The 24,569-nt window shown below is 39.0% G+C and overlaps 1 protein-coding gene across 2 annotated transcripts; it reads left to right on the forward strand.

Moving 5' to 3' along the window:
• FXR1 (FMR1 autosomal homolog 1) lies at positions 1-24,133 on the forward strand. Of its 2 annotated transcripts, XM_008644496.2 has the most exons (16): positions 1-108; positions 4,156-4,249; positions 4,846-4,917; positions 7,148-7,296; positions 7,743-7,836; positions 8,666-8,782; positions 8,883-9,053; positions 12,244-12,322; positions 14,523-14,632; positions 15,285-15,371; positions 16,096-16,303; positions 17,852-18,055; positions 18,744-18,944; positions 19,695-19,775; positions 22,152-22,243; positions 23,115-24,133. In XM_008644496.2, exons 3-16 carry the CDS (start codon positions 4,903-4,905, stop codon positions 23,283-23,285), a joined length of 1,779 nt encoding a protein of 592 aa, XP_008642718.1. In that variant the 5' UTR covers positions 1-108; positions 4,156-4,249; positions 4,846-4,902; the 3' UTR covers positions 23,286-24,133. The 2 variants fall into 2 exon arrangements, with proteins under 2 accessions (XP_008642718.1, XP_008642719.1); XM_008644497.2 differs by lacking the exon at positions 19,695-19,775.
• Positions 24,134-24,569: the final 436 nt, after the last annotated feature.

The raw sequence follows: 24,569 nt of genomic DNA on the forward strand, positions 1-24,569 counted from the left end.
TTGGTGCCTTTTTAATTTCACATGCATTCTTGTAACAAAAATGTTTTTATTTTAGGGATTTATCAAAGATGTTCATGAGGACTCCCTCACAGTTGTATTTGAAAACAAGTAAGTATTTTATTTTTTAAAATAATCATTTGAATATTAGGTTATTTCAGTTTTGTGCTTCTGCTGATGTTTTTTGTTTAATTGTTTTGCCTTTAAGAGGAAGCAGATTTCATTAGATACAGTTCTAGAAGTACAGGCTCACTATTCTGTTCAGCTTCCATGAACTGCCTTCTTGAATCTGTATAGGATTCAGCTCATCAGTTACACAGTCCTGTACATCAGTCTGTACATTCTTTGATATCTTTAGTGATGCCCATAGATGTGACAGCCAAATTTAATTAACATAGGAATCAGTGGCACAGGCTTGATACTCTTACACAAAAGCAGAAAAAGGTGGAAAATACCAAAGTACTTAAATCAGCCATTCTTTGTCTACTCTCTGGAATGCTGTTCACTATTCTCAACCAGAGAAAAGTAAAAATATCCTGATGGTGATTTTTTTCTTTTAACTATTAGGAAGATAAATATACATGTATATCCAGTCAAAAGACCTGTTGAGTGGAAAAGAGTGCAGATCTGTTAGCAAATCTTGAAGAAGAGTTATCCATGAGGCCCATTTCATTTAATATATAAACACAGCAGTGCTGCTAGGAACTCGTTGTGGCAAGCCAAGGATAATCCATGGGATAGTAAAGTACAAATGAGTACCTGTTGTTCAGCATTCTGACTGATAGCTCTGTGGATTACCTGGGAGATTCCAGTGCTAATTCCAAATACTCTGTGAGCTACGCACTCGTTCCTGTTTCCCTTCCAGTTACTAGGTGGAGATCCTATAAAATGTGTCTGCTTTTGATGTGAAAATTGTTAGTAACCTTTGCCACCTCTAGCCTGTAGATCAGTTTTGAGCCTTTCTTCAAGAAAGATTGCTGGGTAATAAAGGTAATACTAGGGAGTGTGCAAGTGTGTCCTTATAAACAGCGTTTATAATCCCAGGTGTGTATGTGTGTGTACATATATACATGTGTGTAAAAATAAATCCTTTGGGGGGGGGACATAAGTAATCCTGGGGTTTACTCTGCAAAACCCAGCGTTTGTTTCTTTCTAGCCTGTGTTTTCTAGTCCTTATTTTATGAAAACAGTTAGAAGATGAGGTGGCAACCATGATTTATACTAACACTGAGGTGGTTATGGAAGCTGTATCTGTCTCCTAGGTTTTCATACCCTCACCCCAAAACCCAACAAACAGAAAAAAAATTAAACCCTTCATCTTATCCATGGTCTGAGAAGATGTGACAAATCTTCAGTTTCATCTTCAACATCCATATTACTTTATAAAGAAAAGTAATTACTTCTCTTTGCATTCAAAGTATATACTTTCATATCAGAAACCACGTAAGCTAAAGGAAGTGCCAGGGGTTTGCAGCAGGAGTGGAATTGTTGGCAAACGCATTTCTAGTATTTAGTATCCATATCATCCATGTGTTTTACAGAAAGTCTGGCAGCAGCAGCCATGTTTCAAAAAGGATGGGCTGCAGCATATGTGGAGTGTTCTGTTGACTAAAAATAGATCTGATCAGGATGGGTGTACACAGCCATTTATTCTGTGACGTAAATCTGATCAATTCTTATGCTTTTTATGGAGTTAAATTCGTCAGGGCTTTAGTGGAACCGAAGTTGGCAAGAGTGACCTGCGCTGAGAGCATCAGTGTTGTGATAGTGATTATCACTAGCAAATACACTTGTCTACCCCACAATAGGCAGTCTAAACTGTCACTTTGCACATTCTGCTGTTAGCCAGTCTTAATCTACAGCTGTTGTAAGGTTCCCAAAGTTAAGTGTACCAGCACAGACTGCTAATGATGATTTTGTGGCCATAGCAACACGCAGTCTCTGAGCAGGTAGCCTTAATTCTTTTAAGAGACATTTTCTGGGGTTAAGGAGGCAAAGGAATGAATGCGGAAGCTTCAGGAACTGGAAACTTTTATTACTGTTAGATAGAAAATTGGATCTTGAGGTGCAGTTTCATAGAGGCTCATTGGAGTTTGAAGCAGCTGTATTGAAGGAGAGGCTTCTGTGTTGTAAGAAGCAAGAACCTCCCTTTATTGTGATTGGTACCCTGTAGTTCAAGCATTAGTTCTGTCAGATTGTCTTAGTAGGTAGTTTGCAGCCCATCACAAGTAATTTCTTAAAACATCTTGTTTTGCATCTCACCAGTGAGATGCTCCAATTCTGGACTTAAAAAGTTTTGCTACCAAAACTTGGACTCATACTCTGGGATCTGAGCCTTCTGTGCCCTTTTCCACTGTGCACTTCCTTCACTGGCAGGGAGAGGAAGGAAAAACCCAAACCATGAGATTAGTAACCGTTATATTTGCAACGAGGGCAGTTTAATTGCAACTGAATTTTTTTGCCAGCCTCCTTCACCATTTCTCAGAAATAGAATGTGATTTGATTAACATTTTGTAGCCAAAATACCTTCCAGCCTCAACAAAAGCTATCCGTGTCAGAGAATCCTTAAGGATGGAAGGGCTTATGCTTGATCCTCTGAGATGAAATCCAGCTATTAGTCCTGCACCACAACGTTCACCACTAAACCATGTGGCCAAGTGGCCACATCTGTGTGCCTTTGAACACCTCTGGGAATGGAGATTCCACCACCTCCTTGGGTAGCCCATTCCAGTGTCTGACCACCTTTGTAGTGAAGAGATTTCTCCTAGTATCAGCCTAAATCTCCCTGGCACAACTTGACACCATTTCTTTTCAGGTCCCTCTGAGCTTCCTTTTCTCCAGGCTGAGCCCCCCCAGCTCCCTCAGCTGCTCCTCATCAGATCTATGCCCCAGACCATTCACCAGCATCCTAGCCCTTCTCTGAATGTGTTCCAGCACCTCAGTAATAATCTTCATGCATTTTTGTTCTTTTTCAAACTATAATTGAAAGAAAAATTTTATTGTAATGTCTAGATTAAAACTATATGATACGTAACATCTTTATTAAGTGAGGTACTTGAGTGTAAGCTGTCTTTTCAGACCAAGCATGTAAATGTATCCATCTTCTTACCTAGAAAGTTGCAGAAGTGCCCTTTGCTCCTTATGCTCAGACTCGTTCCACTAATTTAGGCTGCTCTGTCTGCAGGTTGTTAGAAGTAAGCAAAGCAAATGACTTGCAGTAATCCTTACTGTTGCAAGTTGGTTGGTTCTGATTCTGTTGGTGTCTAATGTGAATCAGATGGGCAGAAATGGTGGACATTGCAATACTTTGACAGATACCGTTAAAAGTCCCTCAGATACTCTAAATTAATAGGGGTTTTGTGAAGGGTCTTTTTTCCCCTGATTTTATGTCAAGCTGTGTAGAGTCTTTAGTTGGATTTCTGACTAAGAGCGAGGAACAGCTGATGGCATTCTGTGACATTCACAGAGTAGAAGGAAAAGGAATTTCAGGGGAGCACAGTGGATTTAATTGCTCCAGTAGTCTTCATAGAATGCGCTGAAAACATACAGTTCTACAAATAAAATACTTCTGTAGAGCCAACTAAAGTGAAATAAATAGTCTTGCTGTACAAGAAAGTCAACCTTTATTTTGTATGCCTAGAAGTAATTGGTATTGATAGGCAGATATAAAGATATGTTACTGGGGAACATCAGCAAGTTTGCAGGTGGAAAGTTTTGTTAAAGGTCGGAGTCAGATTTTCCTGGAATACATAAAACTTTGGTGGTAAGCAATTGAAATGTTAACTATGAGGAGGAGAAATGGGTGAACCCCATAGTGGACTGCAAAGCTGAGCTCATATCTGTATATGGGCTCTATGACTTGAGCAGTAGGAGCGTTAAGTACATCATATAATATCTTTCACTGGGGTTTTGTGAAAGCCATTAGTTAAATTTTTCAGTTAATTTCAAAATTTTGTCATTAAATATCTTCCCAGAGAATTTTGTCTTGACATGATTATTTTGTTCCTTTGGTTATAAGGTTTGCTTTCTAGCAATAAGGAAACAGGCCTGATTATATGGAAAGAATGAATTTTAGTGAAACTCAGAATTCCAAAACTAAAATGCAGAAAACGATAGGAAAGTTTGAGAATTAATGTGTAATGCTTTTTCAACTTCCAGTTGGCAACCAGAGCGCCAGGTGCCCTTCAATGAAGTCAGGTTACCACCACCCCCTGATATCAAGAAGGAAATCGGTGAAGGAGATGAGGTGGAGGTGAGTGAATGCTCATGACCTGTCCTGGTCTGTAACTGATTGTCCACTCAAGGCAGTGGTGAGGGTTGTAAGGGCATTACCAAGCTGAAGGTTTAAAATGGAGCATGTGTCTACACATGGGTTTATTAGAATTTCAGTGAAGCTGTGACATTTCAGTTTTCCCACAAAACTACCAGTGGAAATTTTTCAAAATCTAAAACTTAAAATAGCAGAGAAGGTTTTAATTCTGACACAAAATCTAGGCAGTTTTCTTTTTTGACCTGGAATGTAAAGTGTTGGAAATCTTTGATATGAAGATGTAAATAAAGCTGCTCTGATAACAAGTTTTAACCCAGATGAAATGTCTGGTACAGTCTCGTAGGAAATTGTGTGAATTACAATGTTCTACAGAGAGAGTGTTAATAGGAGTGATGTACTAAATCTAGAAATCAAAATATGCATGTTCTGCTCTCTGCTCATTGTAGTATCATTAGTGATTTAGTTTAACTTCTGGGTTTTTTTCTGTACTTGTCCCTAAAATCAAAGTAATGAGTTTCCTTTCCTGAGGATACTTCATAGTTTTGGGCAACTATTCTAAGAAATTCTTTCATTTTCAGGTTTATTCTAGGGCAAATGACCAAGAACCTTGTGGCTGGTGGCTGGCAAAAGTTCGAATGATGAAAGGAGAGGTAAATTATTTTAAAACTTAATGATTTCATGCTTTCATGTTGAATACAGTCAATAGAAGTTCTTTGTCATGAAAAAACTCTGAATAAAGTACTACAAATACAAAAAACATGAGAAAAGAGAATTTTGAGTTGAGACCACTTTGGAATGACCTTTGCTGCCTTGCACAGCAGAGGGTTGTGCCCTTAGAGCTGAGCAAGTGACTTCCATTATCAGCAGTTTAATTGCTTGAAGGACTGAAGGCATGCACAAGGACAGGACTTCTAACAAACCTGCTTTGTGGATTGAATTTGGTGCTAAATATGAAGTAAAGCACCTGCAGTTTAAACGTGCTTATAGTCTGCAAATTAAGCCTGCTGTAGCTATTGCTCTGTGTGGCTGTGGGTTGGTTTTTGTGTATGTGTTCTTACTGAGTGTAGTAGAAGGGCACTGCTTGTTTTGCTTTCACATATGTCAAGTTTTTATTTTACATAAATAAATGGTTTGCAGCTGCCAAGTAAATTGCAGATTCAGACACTTGAGTGTATAGAGCTGTGGCAGCGTTTGACCTGGTCTCATTAAAGCTTTACTTTGTGAAAAGACAGCAAAAGATTTGAACCTCATTGTGGGAGGAGTCCTGTGTTTTGATGCTTCTGCTGTATCAGACTCCTAAAACTAAAGGAAACAGTACTGAGAAAAAATAATTATCCAGTTTCTAATATTGTGTAAAAACTCAACAAATACCAACTTCTGTTGAGCTCTGTAAGGACAAGGTGGTAGTAAACACCTACCAAAGGAAGATTCTGTGTTTTGACCCTTGTGAATAAGCAGCTTGTTAAGAAAAGAAGATAAAAGGAGACAGACTGATTTAAATGGTAGTTTGTCATTTGTGGCTCATATGCTTTTCTTAAATGTCACAGAAATTTGAAATTTTGCTATCCATTACCTTGCTGTGCTACTAATTTTTGGAAAAAGTCATAGAAGTAAAATTTTTAATTCTGATTTTAATTTCAGTTTTATCCAATTCCTAATTTTCTAGTTTTTACAGGAAAAAATGGTTTTTCACCCTCAGTGGCCAGTGTAAGCTTGTCAAATCAGTTATTTTAAGGAATTGTCCCTGCGAAGAACCTCACAGTTTGTATTGGCTTCTTTGTACTGTCTTTAACATGATTCCATATTTAGAGTTTTTCCTCAGAGTTAATATGAAATTCACAAACAACTCATTTGTCTAATGATTTGTTGCTTTGGGATTGTTCTGATATCCAGAATTATCTTTAACTATAGAAGTTAAGTTTTTAGAGCACGTAGTGTTAGATCTCTTAAATTTAGTTGTAGTTTAGTGTTTATTGTTCATTATTATTAGTTGGGGTAATAATGATACATTGATACATTTCAAAGCAGCTTTATATAATTAGGATGATACTTAAACTAAACTTAAAACTTGAAATTAGAAAACAGTGTGTCATGACCAGAGTGGTTTGTGTTTTCTGGATACTTAATTGTGTTGAGACAAACAGATACTGATTTTGAGGGTGGGAGAGGTGAATGTGGCACCCCTAAATTGGATACAGGTGGAAGGGAGGGGAGGAGAAGGTTGCATCCCTAACACAGAGCCAGGCTTCAGGGATACTGTGCACACAAGCTTCTTTAAACTTGTGTGTGTTGGGTGGAAGTGTAGGAGTAGATTATTGGTAATTTAAATAGTCTTAGTTCTCTTGCCTTCCTAAATTTGGCAGTGTGTGTCAAAAAGATTGAGTTTTTATATTGATTTTGATATTACATGATTCCCAGGTAGTTTGCCCATTGAATCAGTGGATTTGCCTTGTTTGTTTGTTTGTTTTAAAGTGGTGCAGAGTGATATTTCTGTGAAGAATTATTCTTTGTTCAATATTTTCTAGAATTAGAGCTCCAGTAAACACTTTGGGTTTTGGAACTTGAACTGAACTAAACTAATGAAAGTATTTGAAAGAGAGATGGGCATCAGAAAAATCAATCCAATTGATTGATTGCTGTTGTGCTGTTGTGGGGGACTGAGACTGTGCTGATAACAGTGTTTTGGCTTCAGTGGGGGAGCACAAGGGTGCCGAAATATGTCCAGGCTCCTTTGTGTAGAAATGTATCATTATATCAACTTAGTTTTAGGGTTTTGTTTATATATTCATATTTTGTGCTTCCTTGCTGATGCCAGTAATGTTACTATGTCTTTGTTGTTCCTTGCTGAAGTTACCATTTTTTAAAAAAACTCTTTCGCAGTTTTATGTTATTGAATACGCTGCTTGTGATGCCACTTACAATGAAATTGTCACTTACGAACGACTCCGACCTGTGAATCAGAACAAAACTGTCAAAAAGAACACCTTCTTCAAATGCACAGTGGATGTTCCTGAAGACCTGAGAGATGCGTGAGTAGCTCTGCACACTTCAAGAAGGCTTTTACTTATTGGAAGGGGAGAAAAACCCACTTGGCTTCTATTTTAGAGGCTGATTTACAGGTCCATGAAGAACTTTAAGGGTGGTTATGGCTGCAGTAGCTCATTTAGAAACTGCTGCCTGGGACCCCTGCTGAGCTTTCAGGGTAAGGACAGAAGGCAAGTTCTCAGGTGGGAACTTCATGCCTGTACAGTAGATTCACTTCACAGTGGGCCTGTTACTGAGACTTGCCAGATAACCATAGTGCTGTAGAATCCACAGGGAAACAAGCTCTGGAACCATGTTAGAGAGAATGGGAACTTCCCTCTTTGTGAACAGTCCTTGCCATAAACTACTGAAATGTTCTTGGGTCTGTTATGCTATTGCATGTTCAGTTTTGATGCAGCTTATTGAAATAACAGTCATTTTGTCTCCTTAGGTGTGCTAATGAAAATGCACATAAAGATTTCAAGAAAGCTGTGGGAGCATGTCGAATTTTTTATCATGTTGAAACTGCTCAACTAATAATACTGGTAAGTAGTTGCTTCTATGTAAATGTTGCATGAATTCCCAGTATATTTTTTATAGGAAGTATATAGCCAGCTCTGTGTGTGTAAGGAAAATGGTTTAACTTGTCAAGCTATGTAAATTGTGAGAGATTTAATATAAGCAGATCTGTTTAATCTTTGCATACAACCTAAATTTAGGAGCAGCTTTGGGTCTCACTGTTTGTATGACTTTTGGCATTCTCAGCTGAGTTCTATTTCACTGATTTTAGCAGGTGGCTCAGAGGTAAATCATGTTGCTCCACTCTGGAGCAATGTCTTTCCCTTTGTGCTGTGTTACGCTGTGCAGTTTGACCCACAGCTGGGTTTCCACGTGGAGAGCTGCACCAGTTCAGTGTAGGCATTAAGGAATTATTCACTTTAGATGCTTCTGCGGTGCTGTTCTTACTGCATAGGCTTGTCTCAGCTTTAGTTTTTCTTCATAACTCCATTTACTTAATATTGTCCACTTGAACCTCACTCTGCAGGATTGTGTTGTCCTTGATTATTTCCTTAACTCTCTTACTCATGTGTTGACAAGCATGTATATGGTAGAAAGATTTATTGGGGCAACATGAAGGGGAAAGGGTTATTGTGTAATTTGGCAGCGAAGTCTTTAATATAAAATGTGTTGTGAGTGAGAACAAGTAGTTGGTGCTGCTGAATTTCTTGTGCTTTGTTTTGAGGAAGAACAAGGTTCATGTAATCCCTAGAAATTGAGATCATGTTTATGACTTAGTTTCAGTAGGTTCCTGATTTACCCTTTAAATGTGTATTTGCTTACAAAGCCAAAACTTAGGTTCCCTCTCTCCTGTAGTCTGCCAGTGAAGCAACAGTGAAGAGAGTGAACATCCTCAGTGACATGCACCTGCGCAGCATTCGCACCAAACTCATGCTGATGTCAAGAAATGAGGAAGCTACAAAACACTTGGAGGTAAAGGCGCAGCTTGTGGCTCTTGTTGCTTGAAACTGAGCTCAGAGCAGTGCATTACAGTGAGTGCATGTGGATGAGTCTTCCTTTGTTTTCCCTTCAGTGCACAAAGCAGCTTGCTGCAGCATTTCATGAGGAGTTTGTAGTCAGAGAAGATTTAATGGGACTTGCTATAGGAACTCATGGCAGTAATATACAACAAGCCAGAAAGGTTCCAGGAGTTACAACCATTGAACTTGAAGAGGATACCGGTACTTTCAGAATCTATGGAGAGGTAAGGGGGGAACTTTGTATGAATCCTTGGAGCATTTCTCTCTGTACCTGCTTTTAGAGTGGTGAGAGCTGTACCCAGAATTAAGAACACAAAGCACCTGAGTTTTTGTGTGAGTGTTTTTGTGCGTGTTGACGTTGTGGCAGCTTCTACTGCATATATTTGAAATACAAGCCTTTGTTGCAGTGGTGACTTCCATGAGGTGTGTTCTGTCCTAATGATTCCGTTTTGCTGATGCACAAATGCTGTAACTGCACTGTGTATATCCTGGGTCAACCTGAGAGAAGTATCATTTCCTGCTATTTGACTTGATCATGGGTTTGTTTGGGTTTCTTCTCTCCCGCGGAACCTTACTGGTTCTCCTCTTCCCTCCTCTTTTTCATGTGTGTTTTGCTGTGTGGTGTCTGCTCCTTTGACCTAGCCAGGTGTGTTAAAGCCTGTATCTATTGCTTCTAATACTAATATTTTGGCAATTTAATGCTGGCTTTGGCAAAATAATGATTTGCTCCAAGTTAATTCCATTTGTGTGACTCTTCTGAATCTCACAACTACCTTGAAATGTAGCTGGTCCTTGGGCAAAACAAGGATCCATTGAAGAAGCAGAAGGCTAGTGACAGAAATGCAGTCTCACTAGGGCCCTGTCAGAACATATTTTGAGGGTTTTTATCCCATGTTACCAACTCTACAGGTGCCACTGAGTATCTGATGTTAAAACTTCTGGAAATCTGTGGTTGTGTCCTGTTTCAGGGATCTGAGGTCTTGAATTCTGTTCCATCAGTGTCAGGAGTAGAACCTGGTTGTGATCAAATGTTCAGATGAAGTCGATCCTGTGGAGAGGAGGTCAAACTTCTGTACTTTACAGTATTCCTGAAATTCTGTGTCCTTTTTTTTTGGAAATGCTTCTAGGGTATCAGGGTGACAACAGATCCTTCTTTGATCTCCTACTGCCAGTAAATTGCATCTCAGTTCCTGAGGAAGAATCAGACAAGTTGAAATGCAGTGGAATGTCCAGTGTATTCCAGTTTTGATCTCTTTCGTGTGAATGGTGTGATGCTGGAACTCGTGGAAAGGTTACGACTGTCACCAGCCTCTTACAGAGGTGCACAGCAATGATTACAAATACCAGATGCCCCCTAAATAAAAATGCCTTTAGACACATCCGGCCTTGTCCTTCCTAGAAGTGATAAGTGCTTCTAAAAATGCCAGGCAGCTTAACTATTCCACATGATAAGGGTTTCAGCATCTGGCTACACTTGCCTATTCTTTTTGCCTCTTTTCAGCTGCAGTGGGCAACCAGCCAGGCCCTAATGCCTGAGTGCACAGGCAGACAATTTCAGGCTGAGATGTGTGGGAGTAGTGAACCAGTGTTGTTGACATAGCAGTTGCAGTGTGAGGGTTTCCCATAGCTGATGTTTTGCATACAAATAAAGGTTCACTGTTGCTCAGGGCTAGACTCTTTGAGGGAAGACACATGAAGATAAATTTTAAAAAATACTGGAAATCTCTGTGGATAGAAGGAATTTAAACTTTATGGCATGCTGCTTATGCTTTTATCCCTGTCTGGTCAAGACCATTTTGGTTTCAAGACCCTTCTCTGGTTGCTTGAACTTCTCATTGTGATGCCTGTACAGATCACAGGCCTGTGAACTTGAGACTGCTTATGGAAACATTGTGCTTCCCAGAGAGGGAGAGCTGTGTCAGAAATAGAAGAGTTCCTCTTAGGCCTTCATTACTGTCATAGTGGAACTGCAGTCAATTCTTGTGCAGTTCATAACACTGGTAGGTGCAATGCTGAGTTCAGGAAAACACTAATTTTTCTATTAAAGAATCATCAGTAGCATGGAGGTGTCTTGGTTGTTTGGGCTACTGTGTGAAGTAACAAGAGCATCAGTGGACGTGTAGGCTGTAATTCAGAGTTAATAAAGGTACTTGGTAGTGACTGGAATCCTTTGAGGTCTTTAATCCGTGTTTCACTACAAGGAATTGAAAATACCTTGTCTGAGTCAGCTTTATGCGCTCACTCATGTTGGGGTGTGAAGGAGTTACCCAGGTTGTACTCACGTAAAAATCCTGAGTACTCATGACAAGTGTAGAGAGGCTTAAGGGTGCACTGGAGAGCTGCAGCTCTGGCAGTTGTGTATTTTCTTGTCCTGACTGCTTCGGTAAATGCATTCACTGTTCCTTCACCTTTATTTGGGAAAGAACTGCTAAACATACCTGAGGCAGGAACTCTTTGCTTAATTGTGTCCATTTGTAGAATTCATTGAGGATGAAAAATTGCTAACCTCTGTTAAGTTTGTATCATTTGAGCAGTTGCCCTGAGAATGCAGCATAACCTCTGCTCCTCACAGTGGCTTCCTGTTCATCTGTTTCTTGTGCTTGATCACTGCTTTCATTATCTTGAAATCCAATTTGTCCATGTTTCTTTTGCTATCATTTTGACCTCTGCCAGAAGTAGAGGTTTATACATTTTCTTCTTCTTGTAGGATTTGCCTGATTTGATTAAAAGGTGCAGGAGCTGGTGGTACTCTTACTTCATGTGTTGCCTAAAAATGACAGATGAAAGGGTTGAGGCATTAGTGTAAAATGGAAATTGTGCTCTTAAGCTGTTTTTACTGACTAGATGCTGATACTCCTCCTTTAATTCTATACTTAATGCTGTTGCTAATTTGTAGCCTTGTTTCTTGTTTCGGCATCCCAGTTAACTCAGTTGATTTCCGTCATTTAATAATAAAGCTGTAAGAGAGCATTCACAGGAGTTCTCCCCCGTAACCAGAGCCACTGTCCTGTTTTGGAGAGCATTGTAGATGAACTGTGGCCAGAAACCAGCATTCTGGAAAGAGAGTGCCCTGGCTGTAATATCAGTTGCAGTGTTTGCTCAAAGCCCCATCCAACCTGGCCTTCGAACACTTCCGGGGATGGGGCATCCATTCTGATGTCTCAAAATGTCTTGAAATAACATAAAAATATAGTTTATTCATTACTGATGCTTTGCTTTACTACTGAATTTTGTCTCTGGGCATTTCACTCAATTATTCCTTTATGATTTAGTTTAAAACTAGATTAATCTTGTCTCTATTCTTCTCTTTCTGAAAATAAGATTGTTTGGAAGACTTGCAGCTGTTGCTACAAGGTTTTGTTTTTAACATGCTATATTCACAAATAAATTCAATTTTTTTAAATTCATTTCCAGACTGCTGAGGCAGTAAAAAAGGCCAGAAGTTACTTGGAATTTGTGGAGGATTTTATTCAAGTTCCCAGAAATCTTGTTGGTATGTAATACTGCTAAAACATGAAAAGTTGGGGAAATGGAGCCTAATCAACATAACTTTGCAAAGAGGATATAGATGCCAGTACAACATTTGATTTCTCCATTTAAGTAGAAAGTGATTAATCTTTTAAAACTACATGTATCAGAGAATTATTATGAAATTGGCTATATTGTTGCTGCATAATACTTTGTCAGGATTTTAACACTTAAATTGACTCGATTACAGACTTCTACCACCTAATTTAATGGTAATATTTGAAGTTCAGATTGTGGTGAAAAAATACACCTTACTAAATTGACTGCTTAAAAGTGCAGAAACTAAGTTCCAAAGTTTAATCTGGAAGTACTCCAGCTGAGTTGCAAGAATGACACAAGACAGTTCTCCTGTTACTGCTCCCTCCTGGGTTGAGGTTTGTCAGAGGTGGTGGTTGGATGCTGGTGAGCTCCTGTATAAATCAACAGTGCTCATAGGTCTCAGCCTCAGTCTCAAAATAGGCATTTTTCCATGTTGCAGGTTTCCATGTTTATGAAGGTGTAGCATAGTCTGCTAGGTTCTGTATTGAAAGCCACTCTGTATTGTGAGGTTAATTTTGTTCCACTTAGACACAAACGTCTTCTCCTACTCTGGCCTTCCCAGGGGACATTTTTCCTCTTCCCTCATTCTACTTCCTTTATCCTGCTTTTTACTCAAGTCTGGCAGCTCCCTGCTCCCCATGCCCAGCCTGTGGGCAGTGTGGGCATGGAGGCAGTAAGTTGCAGGTGTTGTACCTGATTGAACAGCTTGGATTATACAGAGGGGAAATTAAAACCTGAGCTTTAACCTCCTGTGGTTTGGTGCTTGGAGCCTGCATATTGTAAATAACATAATTTAAATAATTAATGTGCAAACTCCTAAAACTTAGGCTTCCATGGTGTTAGAACTTGACCAGATTAAGGTACAGGGAAGTTTCATTTGTTCATTTGGGTTATTTTTTTTTTTTCAATAGAACTTGGGCAAATTGTGTATCTGATGCAACTTACTGGTTTTCTCACGTATGTAATGTGAAAGCTCATTTTAACATGCAACAAGTTAATCACTAGTTTATATGTGAACAGTTTTTTTTCTGCAGTCTTATTCAGTAAATCTAATTATTCCAGGGAATTTTGCTAAACCTTATGTTCTACAAATTGAGTTTTGGAGAGCTTTTGGAGAGCATGCATTAGTGCAAATATATCCCACATAAGAATCAGGGCACAAGTCACAGCAGTGTGTTTAACTGAAAATGCTGCTGTTAAACAATGACAATGCCAGTTTCTGATGAAGGCAAATGTCCTGCCTACATCACCTGTGAGCACCCAGGTAAGCAGACAGATATTTAGCTACACTTAATGGAGACATCCAGCTTAAAGGAAGTTCAGTGCTCATCAGTGACTCCAGTACAGAAAGATAAAAACCCAAACCTGCTGAGCTGTTAGAGCTTTTGAGGAAGGAAAACAAATTTTTAATATATTTTGCGTGTTACTTTGTGTCATGTTGATACTTGCTGAAAAGAACATTCCTTATGGAGTATTCTGTTACACAGTTCTGGCTTTTACCCTTTTTAAAAGTTGTTCTGCCTTCCTTTGCTCCTAATTTAAACATAAATGTTTTTAAGTGCCATATATTTAGCTGGGATGAAGAAACGTTTTCACAGAACTTTAGCCTGAGAGCTAAACTCTTGTAGTAAGGGACCCAAGGAGTCACCTCTTTTTCTTTTTTTGAGATTTAAACATACAAGTTCTGAAGGAACTTTTGGTTTAGATCCCATGCATGATCTCAAAATAGGTATTTTAAAGGTAATGTGAAAATCACTGGTCGTACACAAATCTGTTGTAAAGCCAAATTTTTTAAGAGGCTTCAAAAAATGTATAAGCCTATTAAAATGTCAGGAAAGATTGAATGAAGGCACATGTGGAGTCAGGGGGTCCAAATAATTTTGACACATAAATTTAAAATAAGAATTTGCAAAACTCTTGTGCCTTTTTACTCTTGGTTTGGTTCTGTTAGAAGCTTGTGTGCAGTGGTGATCTTCGTCACTGCTTGTCATTCTGCATATAGAGAGAGAATTTAATTTTGGAAGTTTTCTCTGACATCATCTGGGGGGTTTATATATAAAATATCAATAAACATGTTAAAATACTATGCACACTGGTGCAAAATTAACCATTCTTGCCCTCTGAAGGAAAAGTTATTGGAAAAAATGGAAAAGTGATTCAGGAGATTGTAGACAAGTCTGGAGTCGTCAGGGTGAGAATTGAAGGAGACAATGAAAATAAGCTGCCCCGTGAAGATGTAAGTACTTTATTCTTTCCTGCTGTGACTGGGTTTTTACTCTCAAACCCAGTTTTATTTCACAATCTGTGGATATAGAGAGCATTAGTTTTAAGTGGGCATCTTGCAGTAGATTTTATATGAGGTAATTAAAGGAAGGTTTTTTGCTGCTGATGTAAGAGGGTTTTTTTTTTTTTTACTCTTTCTCCTATACGTACTTTGGCTACGTAATTAATTTGGGATTTATAGTGTTAAAAGTATCCACATATTTTAAATAGATAAGAACAAACACTAAAATCTTGTAAAGGTGCTGAGTCTTGTAAAGTTGGTTTAATGAACCACTGGGCACTTCCTGGTAAACTGTGGATACTTCTACACACCTGCTGTGATAAACACACAGAGTATGTGTTGCATGGGGGGATGTGAACATGGGATGTCAGGTTACTGCATCTCCAGAATAGATTGTTGGGAAAGCTGGACAGTCTGAAGCCCCCACTGTCACACCAGCCTGAGCTATTTCTAATGTCTTTGCAGTCCAAGGCTTAGTTACTGCCTTTGTTCAGCTCACTTTTGTAATTTAAAACAGATCTCTTCATATATAATTTGAAAAGAAAGCATTGTTTTGATGATAATGTTCTTCCTGATAAAAAGCTTTGATGCTTTGTTTCTGTAGGGAATGGTACCGTTTGTATTTGTTGGTACTAAAGAAAGCATTGGGAATGTCCAAGTTCTGTTGGAATATCACATCGCATATCTAAAGGTGAGTGTATTTAGAGAGGGACAACCTGTAGAGGAAACTTGGGTTGAAGTAAGGGAATTTCTGAGCAAATGCTTTGGTGGGATTTGCAGTTGTTAAACTGTTCCTCAGTATATCACAATTTAAACCTTTGTGCCTTGAGCCCACTCCTTGCCCATGGGTATCGTGAGCCTGTAAATACCTTGTCATGGTTACTTAGTGCTGTTGGGGTAGAAAGAATCAGACTGCAAAGAACAGTGGTTTAAGGGGCATTTGGGAACTAACACAATTTTTTCTCTGTGTTCATGTTCTGCTGTTCCCAGGTTAATGCTCCGTTGGGGTAGGATGGAATTTCTAATAGTAACACAACACAGTGTAGTATTAGAACAATTACCTGTTTAGGTTGGTTTTGCATTGTGATGTTAACGAAGATAATGAGTTTGAATTGTGTTCCCTTGTCAGTTTGCTTTTTTTTTTCCCCTAAATTTTACTGGAAAAAATTCGATGAATTGTAATTAAGTAGCCTTAGAGAAAAGTCATCTGTGTAATGGTGAACAAGAAAGTTTTTAGATCTCTTCCAAAACTCAGAGATAGCTCATCTTGAATTTTGTTATTTGTAGTCACCTTCCAGGTGGTGGTAACTCTCCTACAGGAATGATTATTTTCAAGATGAGTGGGTGGGTGATGGTGTTTTTTGAGGGACGTTTGTCAGCAGTTTTTTCAATGTTTTTTGTTTCATTTTATGTAGGAGGTAGAACAACTAAGACTGGAAAGGCTCCAAATCGATGAACAGCTGCGCCAGATTGGGATGGGCTTCAGGCCTTCCTCTACTCGAGTTCCTGAGAAGGAGAAGGGTTACACCACTGATGAGAGCACCCTCTCCTCAGTGCAAGGCTCCAGGTCCTACAGCGGGCGGGGCAGAGGCCGCAGGGGCCCCAATTACACGTCTGGTTATGGTGAGCGCCCTTGAGCGAGGCCTCGGGATACCTTTGAACCCAAAACTGTCTCTGGATTTCTTTGTGTTCATCGTACTTGAGTGAAGATAGGGTTGGAAATTCAGAATTGCCATTTGATTTTGTACATAGCTCAAAACACCCCGTTAGATTTGCAGTCTTGAAGTTAAGTTTAAAACTGAAAAAATTAACAAACCAAACTTGGGAACATCTTGTCCTTCAGTGTTGTTAGATAACATCATAAAAGCTGGGAAGGGAAATAGAGATGCTTTTCAGGAGACACAAAAAAAAAAAATCTGAAATTAGCATTATCTATTTTGTTTGAGAAGGAGAAAAATTGCTTGTCTGTGATCATGGCCATCTTAGCAGCGTATTTCTGAAAAGTAAGCCAAAATGATTTAACATGGAGACAGCACAAAGTCCCATGAGTTTTTTAATTTGGTCAGGAACTAATTGGATTTGTTTTAAGGTGTAGTGAGGTACTGTGATGCATTTCTCAATTAAAAAGCACGGTTCATTTCCTAACAGGTGTGCACATCCCCAGCTCGTCCAAATGGAGACACTGCATTTCAATATAAACATGCTTCACAAAGAAGGACAATGGTTTTTTTTCAGTACAGTAAATTACTCTGGATATCTACCTGTAGCTCATTTCTGTTAAAAAATCAGACCCTTTATGGGCTTTACAGTCTGTCCCTGGCTATAGCTTCCTGGATCATGCCATGTGTTAGTTGTGTTGATTCTGATGATGATGTTTATAACTTCACTTCTTAGTATTTCCCAATGAACTGACTAACTGTAAGAAAACTTGTTCACTTTGCTTATATATATCCACACTCTGATTTGGAAAACTTTTTTTTTTTTTTTCCTCCCAAAATGGAGCCATATGTGTCTAAAACTTCAGACTGGTTTAGTAGGGGGAGTTCCTGGATACCTAAAATGAATAATAGGTGTTGGTTTTTCAGGTAATAAAAAGCTGTATGGGTTTGGGTACTCAGAGATGGCCGGGTATTACAGATGCTGTTTAATATAAACAGTGAAATTGTTCAAGCAGCATTACAGCATCCAGAAGGGGTTGCTTAGCAACAGCCATCGGCTATAAGGTGGCAAAGTTGTCCTTGGGAATTTTACAGAAGTTGCCTAGAAACTGCACCAAATGCCTGCAGTGTGTAGACAAAGAGAGGAAACACTGCTTAATCCTTGGTTTATCTGTGTACAGAAATTACAGATTTGGTAATCTTTCAGCCTTTATTTCACATGTTAGTACAAACAAACTTAGATTGAGAATCTTATTTAGGTAACTTCTGCTCTATATTTTATGTATGTATATATTCTTATATATGGGTGTATATATAAATATTAAAATACATCTATGATTATATACTTGTATGTGTATTAATATTTATATATATATTTAATGCTTTTTTTTTTTTAAATAACATACATCCATAACCAGCAATGCTGGCTGGAATACTTCGGTGAGGATATGAAACCAGAATATAATCCCCAAATTGATACTAATTTCCAATTTTCTTTTCCTTCTCATCCAAGGTACAAACTCTGAGCTCTCTAATCCCTCTGAAACAGAATCTGAGAGAAAAGATGAACTTAGTGACTGGTCCTTGGCAGGAGAAGATGACAGGGAGAGCAGGCACCAACGAGACAACAGACGACGTCCCGGGGGACGAGGACGTAGCGTGTCTGGAGGTCGTGGGCGTGGGGGACCTCGTGGTGGAAAGTCATCCATTAGCTCTGGTACTGTGTTCCAAATGGATTTTGAATTGAAATTGTCTTCCTGGCAATTATCTGTATAACCTCTTACTTTTTTAAAATACTCCATTCTTACATTTGGATCTTAATACCCTGGGATTTCAGTGCAGTTGTGTGATAGTTGTGTCATACAGCGTGTTTTAGCATTTTGTTTATTTTCTGTTCACAGTGATCTTAATTTCCTTCCTCTATGGCTCACACACAATGTTATTAGCAAAGTTGATAAATCTTTGGCATGTTGCCTATGGCTGCCTTCTGAGTTAAGCTTACGTTTAGATCCAGAATGAAAGAAGAAATCACTGATTGGAAGTTGGGTTTTATCAGAATCTGTGCTAACATTAACACTGTAACAGTGTCAGAAGTACCACACAACCACAGAGTGAAAGGTGTGTTTTATGTATTTAGCAGTTTTGAGTAAAAGGTCTCTTAAGTGTCATCTTGGAAATGTTTGTGGTGAAACAGTGCAAGTGCCTGTTGTGGTGCCCCAGGATTGTTACTGTTAGGTTAAGGGTCGGAGGATCCAGTCTGAGATGAAATACTGTAGGTCTGTGTGTTATACCTTGGCTTAAGGTTGCTTTGTAGTTTGAAACTTTGGGACACGGCTGTAAGTCAGCCTGGAAATGAAGTTACACATCACTACAGTATCTTAGATGGACACTTTGTGTTTGTTTAGTGCTTAAAGACCCGGACAGCAACCCTTACAGCTTGCTGGATAACACGGAGTCAGACCAGACCGTGGACACCGACGCCAGCGAGTCCCACCACAGCAGCAACCGCCGCAGGAGGTCACGCCGGCGAAGGACTGATGAAGATGCTGTTCTTATGGATGGAATGACAGAGTCTGATACAGCTTCTGTTAATGAGAATGGTTTAGGTATGTAAATGGTTGGATGGTAGTCCCAGAGCAAGCTAAGAAAAAAATGTGTTGTCCCTGTAAGTGTAGTGAAGCCCTTGTTTGTTTTTGTAAGTGACGAATCGTTGTTCTGTTCAAGGTTGCTGTCTGATTAAAGAAAGACTCCCTCCATGGCTGTGCCATGGAATCTTCTGTTTACTGAGCTCCACTAGCCTTTTCATGTGCCTTTTTTGTAAAAACTGTCTGATGGAGACACCAAAGACTTGACTTGTTGTTTCCCATTGGTACTGCTGCTTTGATAGAAACAGTACTGTCAGATACACACTCTGTTTTGTCCTTGGTAACCTCAGTCTCGGTATGGGAAAGCTCCTTAAGTAGCTGTTAATTTGTCTCTACCGAGCTTCTACTTAAGAACTTTCCCTCAGTAAATTCTCTCGATACTCACAGGGACAAGAATACACTCTGTTGCTTAATGTAGAAAAACAAAATCTGGGTTATGTTGCTAAAATTTGACGTATGGTTACTTAATAAATGAAATCTGAGGTCATTAAGCACGTGCCTAAATGTTTTAATGAACCAAGAACAAAAAGTAAAATCTAGCTTTTGTGTTACTGTGTATGCTTTCAGTATAAAATTTTCTTTTAGCTTTTCTGTCTTACTTTTAGTCTCTGTCTTTAACAGAAGCAATTTTAAATGCCCCATGCTGAAACTGCTGAAGAATTTATTTATTTTATGATCAGAAATAGTTCATTATAAACTTTGCAATTGCAGATGATAGTGACAAAAAACCCCAGCGACGCAATCGTAGCCGCAGGCGTCGCTTCAGGGGTCAGGCAGAAGATAGACAGCCAGGTAATTCGAGTGGAGCTGTGGGTAATCTCAGGTCAAAAGCATGAGAGAATGTTGTGTCTGCTGTTTTACATAGAGCTGCATAATATCAAAAGGTTACTCAATAACTAATAAGACTACTAGATAAAGATGAAAGATATTTCTTCTACTAGGAAAACTTCTAAAATCTGTCTAATGAAACTAATTGATGTCTAACTTTTTGCTTGGACATACGAGTTACGCTTCTGATCCAGTTCTCACTGAAGTCAATGGCCAAAGTGCTGTTGAGTTCTGTGGTCCAGGATCACAACAAACATGAAGGTTCATGGTCTGCACTCACTGCATCTGTGCGCTTGCACTGACTGGGACACAACCTTTTCAGCACTGGCTGAGCAGCAGTGTTGGAGCAGCAGGATGTGGGTCCTGGCAGAGCTCAGTGAGGGAACTCGCGTGGGGTTTGCCAGCCCCACACCTGCATCACACTGCTGCTCTCAGTCCTTGGCTGTTGGGAATAGTTTAAGTCACCTGCAAATTGAGGGTGGGAAGGAGGAGGAATTTAAGTGAAATTGCATGTTTCCAATTTTTTGTTGTTGTGGCTTGTTGCATTTCTTTTGTGTGTACTAACACTTGAAATGTTAAAGGTGTACTGGCTAATTATCAATACAATGCCCTGTTTAGAAAATGCTTGTACATACACGGCACAGGGTAGTAACAGAAGGTCTTCTGGATTGACAGGTTCAAAATTTCACCCATATTTGTCTTCCTTGTATCTATGGTGCTCATACAACATTTGGTTAAGAAGAAAAAAGTTGTTTTATTATGCTAACTAAAACCTGGGGGAAGGAAAAAATCAAACACCCCACCCTCCTAAAAAACCTCAAACACCCATGTTTCTTCTCAACATTCCAGTTTTGTAGCAGTGATACAGATTTGTAAAGGGTCAGAATTTCAGCTTCTAAGAAACTAATTTCAGTCAGCAGCATAAAGAAATGTTAGTAATTCTTAGAAAATCATGTGAATTCTTTTAAATCTGAAGTATTCTAAGAACGTAACAAGACTTCCCAAACAAGATTTCTCTGGCATCTTTGTTAAAATGCTGTAATAATTTAAAGTCTTCATCAATACCTATTAAGTGTGAGTGAAATTAAGACAGAAGGAACTCTCCCCTTCTTTCTCCCCAGTGCCAACCACTGTACTTCAGTCATTTAGTTGTATCATTTGATTTACATGGCTGTATATTAGGGTTCCTTATACACAGAGGAATACTAAGAATGCACTGTGTGCATGAAACGTGCTTCCTGTTTGCCAATATTAGAGGAGTTGGGTACAGAACCTCATTTTAAAGATAAAGTACTTGCACAGAAACTCCCTTGCCCTTCATAGTTCTGGAAGGGCCCAGTTGTAAGAAATCCAATTACTGTAACAGAGCAATTCATCTGTTGTAGTTGCCAGTCTGATTTGGATTTCATGCACAGTCATTGCTAAATCCAGACAAAGAGCTCACCTAAATACCTGATACACTAAATATAAATGACTGTACAGTTCAATAGGTAATGCTTGCCAACCCTAATGTGCTGTTGCTTGTCAGAGATACAAGTGTATATTTAAAGTTGCAGTACTCCGTATTCTAAAGATAGAACTGAGTCTTGGTGTGGTTACAGGAGGGCAGGATCACACAAAACCAGGCTACAGAAATGTGCTGAGGTGGCAAGGAGAGGTCAGAGAAGCCCTGGCCAGCCCCGGTGAGTGCCGCTGTACTGGCACAGACACGGCCGTGCTGCCCCTGAGCTGGGCTGGCTCCAGCAGCCCTGCTGTGTCCACACACCCCACAGCAGCCACAGCAGAGGCAGGGCACAGTGCTGGTGGCACAGTGCTGGTGGCACTCACAGTACCTCAAGGAGGACAAGTTCCCTTGCCAGTCACTTCATGACGTAACAAAGATTTGATGCTACATCATCCTAAGTGATACTGGGCTCTGACCTGCCCCAGTTCTGGGCACTGCCTTCATTTCACTTCATTTCATTTCATTAGTATGAAATTCTGCACTACTCAAGCTAATAAAACCCCCAGTGACACACACAGCCTATAGTTCAAAGAGCCTGCAGCCAAAGCTCTTCAAACCTAGTACAGAAAGCTCTTCTCCAATAAAATTTGCAATTGGACCAAAATTTGTTTTATTAAGAGTCCACTTTCAGATCATTGTTACCACCGATTTTAGTGAAAATTATTTTTAACAACAGTAACAAATTGATCCTTGCTGTGCGGTTGATAACCTGTAAGTGTGAAGGCCTTTTGTGAGATGTCTCCCAGTTAGAGCGTAACTTGTACAGAAAAGACATGAAGGTTCATGCTGAATTGACTGCTGATGTGAGCATCACTGTGATTTTTTTCCTTGAACAGTAACAGTAGCTGATTATATATCACGAGCTGAATCTCAAAGTAGACAGAGAAACCCTCCAAAGGAGACAGTAGCCAAAACCAAGAAAGAAACGGTAAGATTTTTTTAATGTGCATTTCCTTTTTTCCTCCTCCCTTGCAGCAGAACAGTAAAGGAATGAAGGGAAGGCTTCAATTAGCTCGCCTCATTTGACTACAAGTGCATTTGAGTTTAAGAATAAATCATTAAAAGCAAAAAGGGCCCAGAGTAAACAGAACTGACAGTGACTGTTGTTGCAGATTTTAGGAATCAAATTTAAGTCTGTACACATTTTAAAATACTAAACTTAGTAATGTTGCGTTATGTAATAAAATGGGAAAATTGCCCATGGTTAAGTCTTAACCCTTAAAACATGTTACAGACAGAGGATACTATGTGGTATTTTTAGTGACTTGTACAAACTATTTTAGAAGGAATTAATTGTACAGAGATTGTATGTTTTTGATCCTTTCTTCTTAAAGGATCAGAGTGGCATTACATTATCCTGAAAAATAATCAGAACTGAATAAAGCAGAATTTCTTCTATAGAGGCAATATATTGCCACAAGTTGTCTCTGAGTTCAGCAAAGCAAGAAAGATCCATTAACAAAATGTCATCTTGCTATAGACTTCAGAAAGGCTGTAAAGCTGTTTTTCAGTGAACTCCTTCATGGGCTTAGACAAATAGAAATAAATAAGCATCTGGGTGTGCTGGGGGTGTGCACTCCCGGGGGTTACGCTGGCATGATTTCCTTAAAGTGGCTGATAAAGAAGTACCCCATAAACGACAAGGTAAGTGATCAGATGCTCTAAATGACAGGATACAGGCACAGACAGACAAGGGGTGTTTCCTCTTGAAAAGCTGCTGTGTGATCCAGAGGGAAATTGAGATTACACTCTGTCTTGTTATGGAATTTTTAATATTCTCCTGTTCTTGTTTTTGCAAGGCAAAAGATGCGATTGATGAAAACAGCCCTTCTGAAAAGGCAGTGAATGGTCCTGCCACCACCTCTGGGGATGAGCCTTCTAAACTACAGCACAGCCCTGATGAAAAGAAAGTCACTGTTCAGGAGGATGCAAATAATCAGGAAGAAGCAGTGCTGAATGGTGTTTCATAAACTGAAGTTCCTAGTTTACAGTTCTTTTACATTACATTTAAAATAGTGCTTGTATAAGCTTGCCAAAGATAGAATATGGATCGCCAGTCTTGACACCGCACTTTCAGTTCCTCCATTTTGGAATACAGAAAGGGGAGGGATCCTGGAGAAATCATATGTTAAACATACTTTGACACCTACTGTGTTATAAATATATCATCAGATGTGCCTTGAGATAGTATATGTAACATTTAAATAAACAAAATTGCTGGCTATAGGAAATGTTATTTTGTTTTCAAAATACGGCAAAGATGTGAGGGGGATCCCTAACATAATACTCTTTATGAAAGCATTAGCTGCTTTTGTTACATTTTTAATAATATGCAACCACTTCTTCACCTGAGGAATACTAGAAAGAAATGCAGTCTAAAATATTTTGCACTGAAATGTAATTTCTCCATTAGTTTAGTCTGGAAACTGGTCTGTTTTAATACATGTTTTTTAAATGCTGTATGTAGAGGAAAAATCTGCAGACCACTGGAATACATTTGTTAAATTCTCATAATCTGCAGGGATACTGGGTGACATTGGCAGTGACTGTTCTACATTGAGGCTTTGTTTGGTTTATTTATTAAACTGTACAGTATTTAAAAATCAAACATAGCTTTAGTTAACACTAAGCTGAATTAGTCATGTCCATTAAGACATAACCTGAACTACTGAAAAGATCAATTTCCAGAAAGTTTATTCTGTATAAACTACATATGTTAGTCCTTAGTAGAGTATTTTTATTTTTGTTTTGGTTGTTTGATGTGCAATATGTTTTTTTTGTATGCTGGTAGTAAAAGAAAATAAACTTTGATCTTCCATCTGTTGACTGTTTCTATCAGAAATTCAAATTATTATTGACTGCAAGGTTTTCAAGCTGTTAACTAACAAAGGAAACTTACTTGTTAGGCAGCTTGAACCTCTTAACTCTCTTTCGTAAGAGTTTCTAATGTGCTGATCTTCCTTTTGTTAAGGTGATGATGTCAAACATCAGTTAATGAGTCTAAAACCAGACTCCTTATCTTGGAGAATTGCATAACCTGACTAACATATATAGGAATTAATGCAGATGTAGTTTTTGATAAGTTGAAGTACAACACACACACCCATCTTTCCAGGCCACGAGCCAGAGCAAGGAAGCACAGAACAGGTGTGGAAAAACATCTGGGTAGCAAGAAGGTGTAAGAAATCACAGCAGAAGGTAGCATTGATGTTGTACTGACTTGAATTTGTCTTGCCTGATTTTGTCAGAAGTAA

This window comes from Corvus brachyrhynchos, unplaced genomic scaffold, assembly GCF_000691975.1.
Source record: "Corvus brachyrhynchos isolate BGI_N302 unplaced genomic scaffold, ASM69197v1 scaffold162, whole genome shotgun sequence".
Classification (NCBI taxonomy): domain Eukaryota; kingdom Metazoa; phylum Chordata; class Aves; order Passeriformes; family Corvidae; genus Corvus; species Corvus brachyrhynchos.

Bases quoted from the DNA above. Each gene is read 5' to 3' on its own strand.
- FXR1 (XM_008644496.2), top strand. The intron at 14,633-15,284 runs GTAAGTACTTTA...TTGTTTCTGTAG, and splicing joins ATAAGCTGCCCCGTGAAGAT to GGAATGGTACCGTTTGTATT. The intron at 15,372-16,095 runs GTGAGTGTATTT...CATTTTATGTAG, and splicing joins ATCACATCGCATATCTAAAG to GAGGTAGAACAACTAAGACT.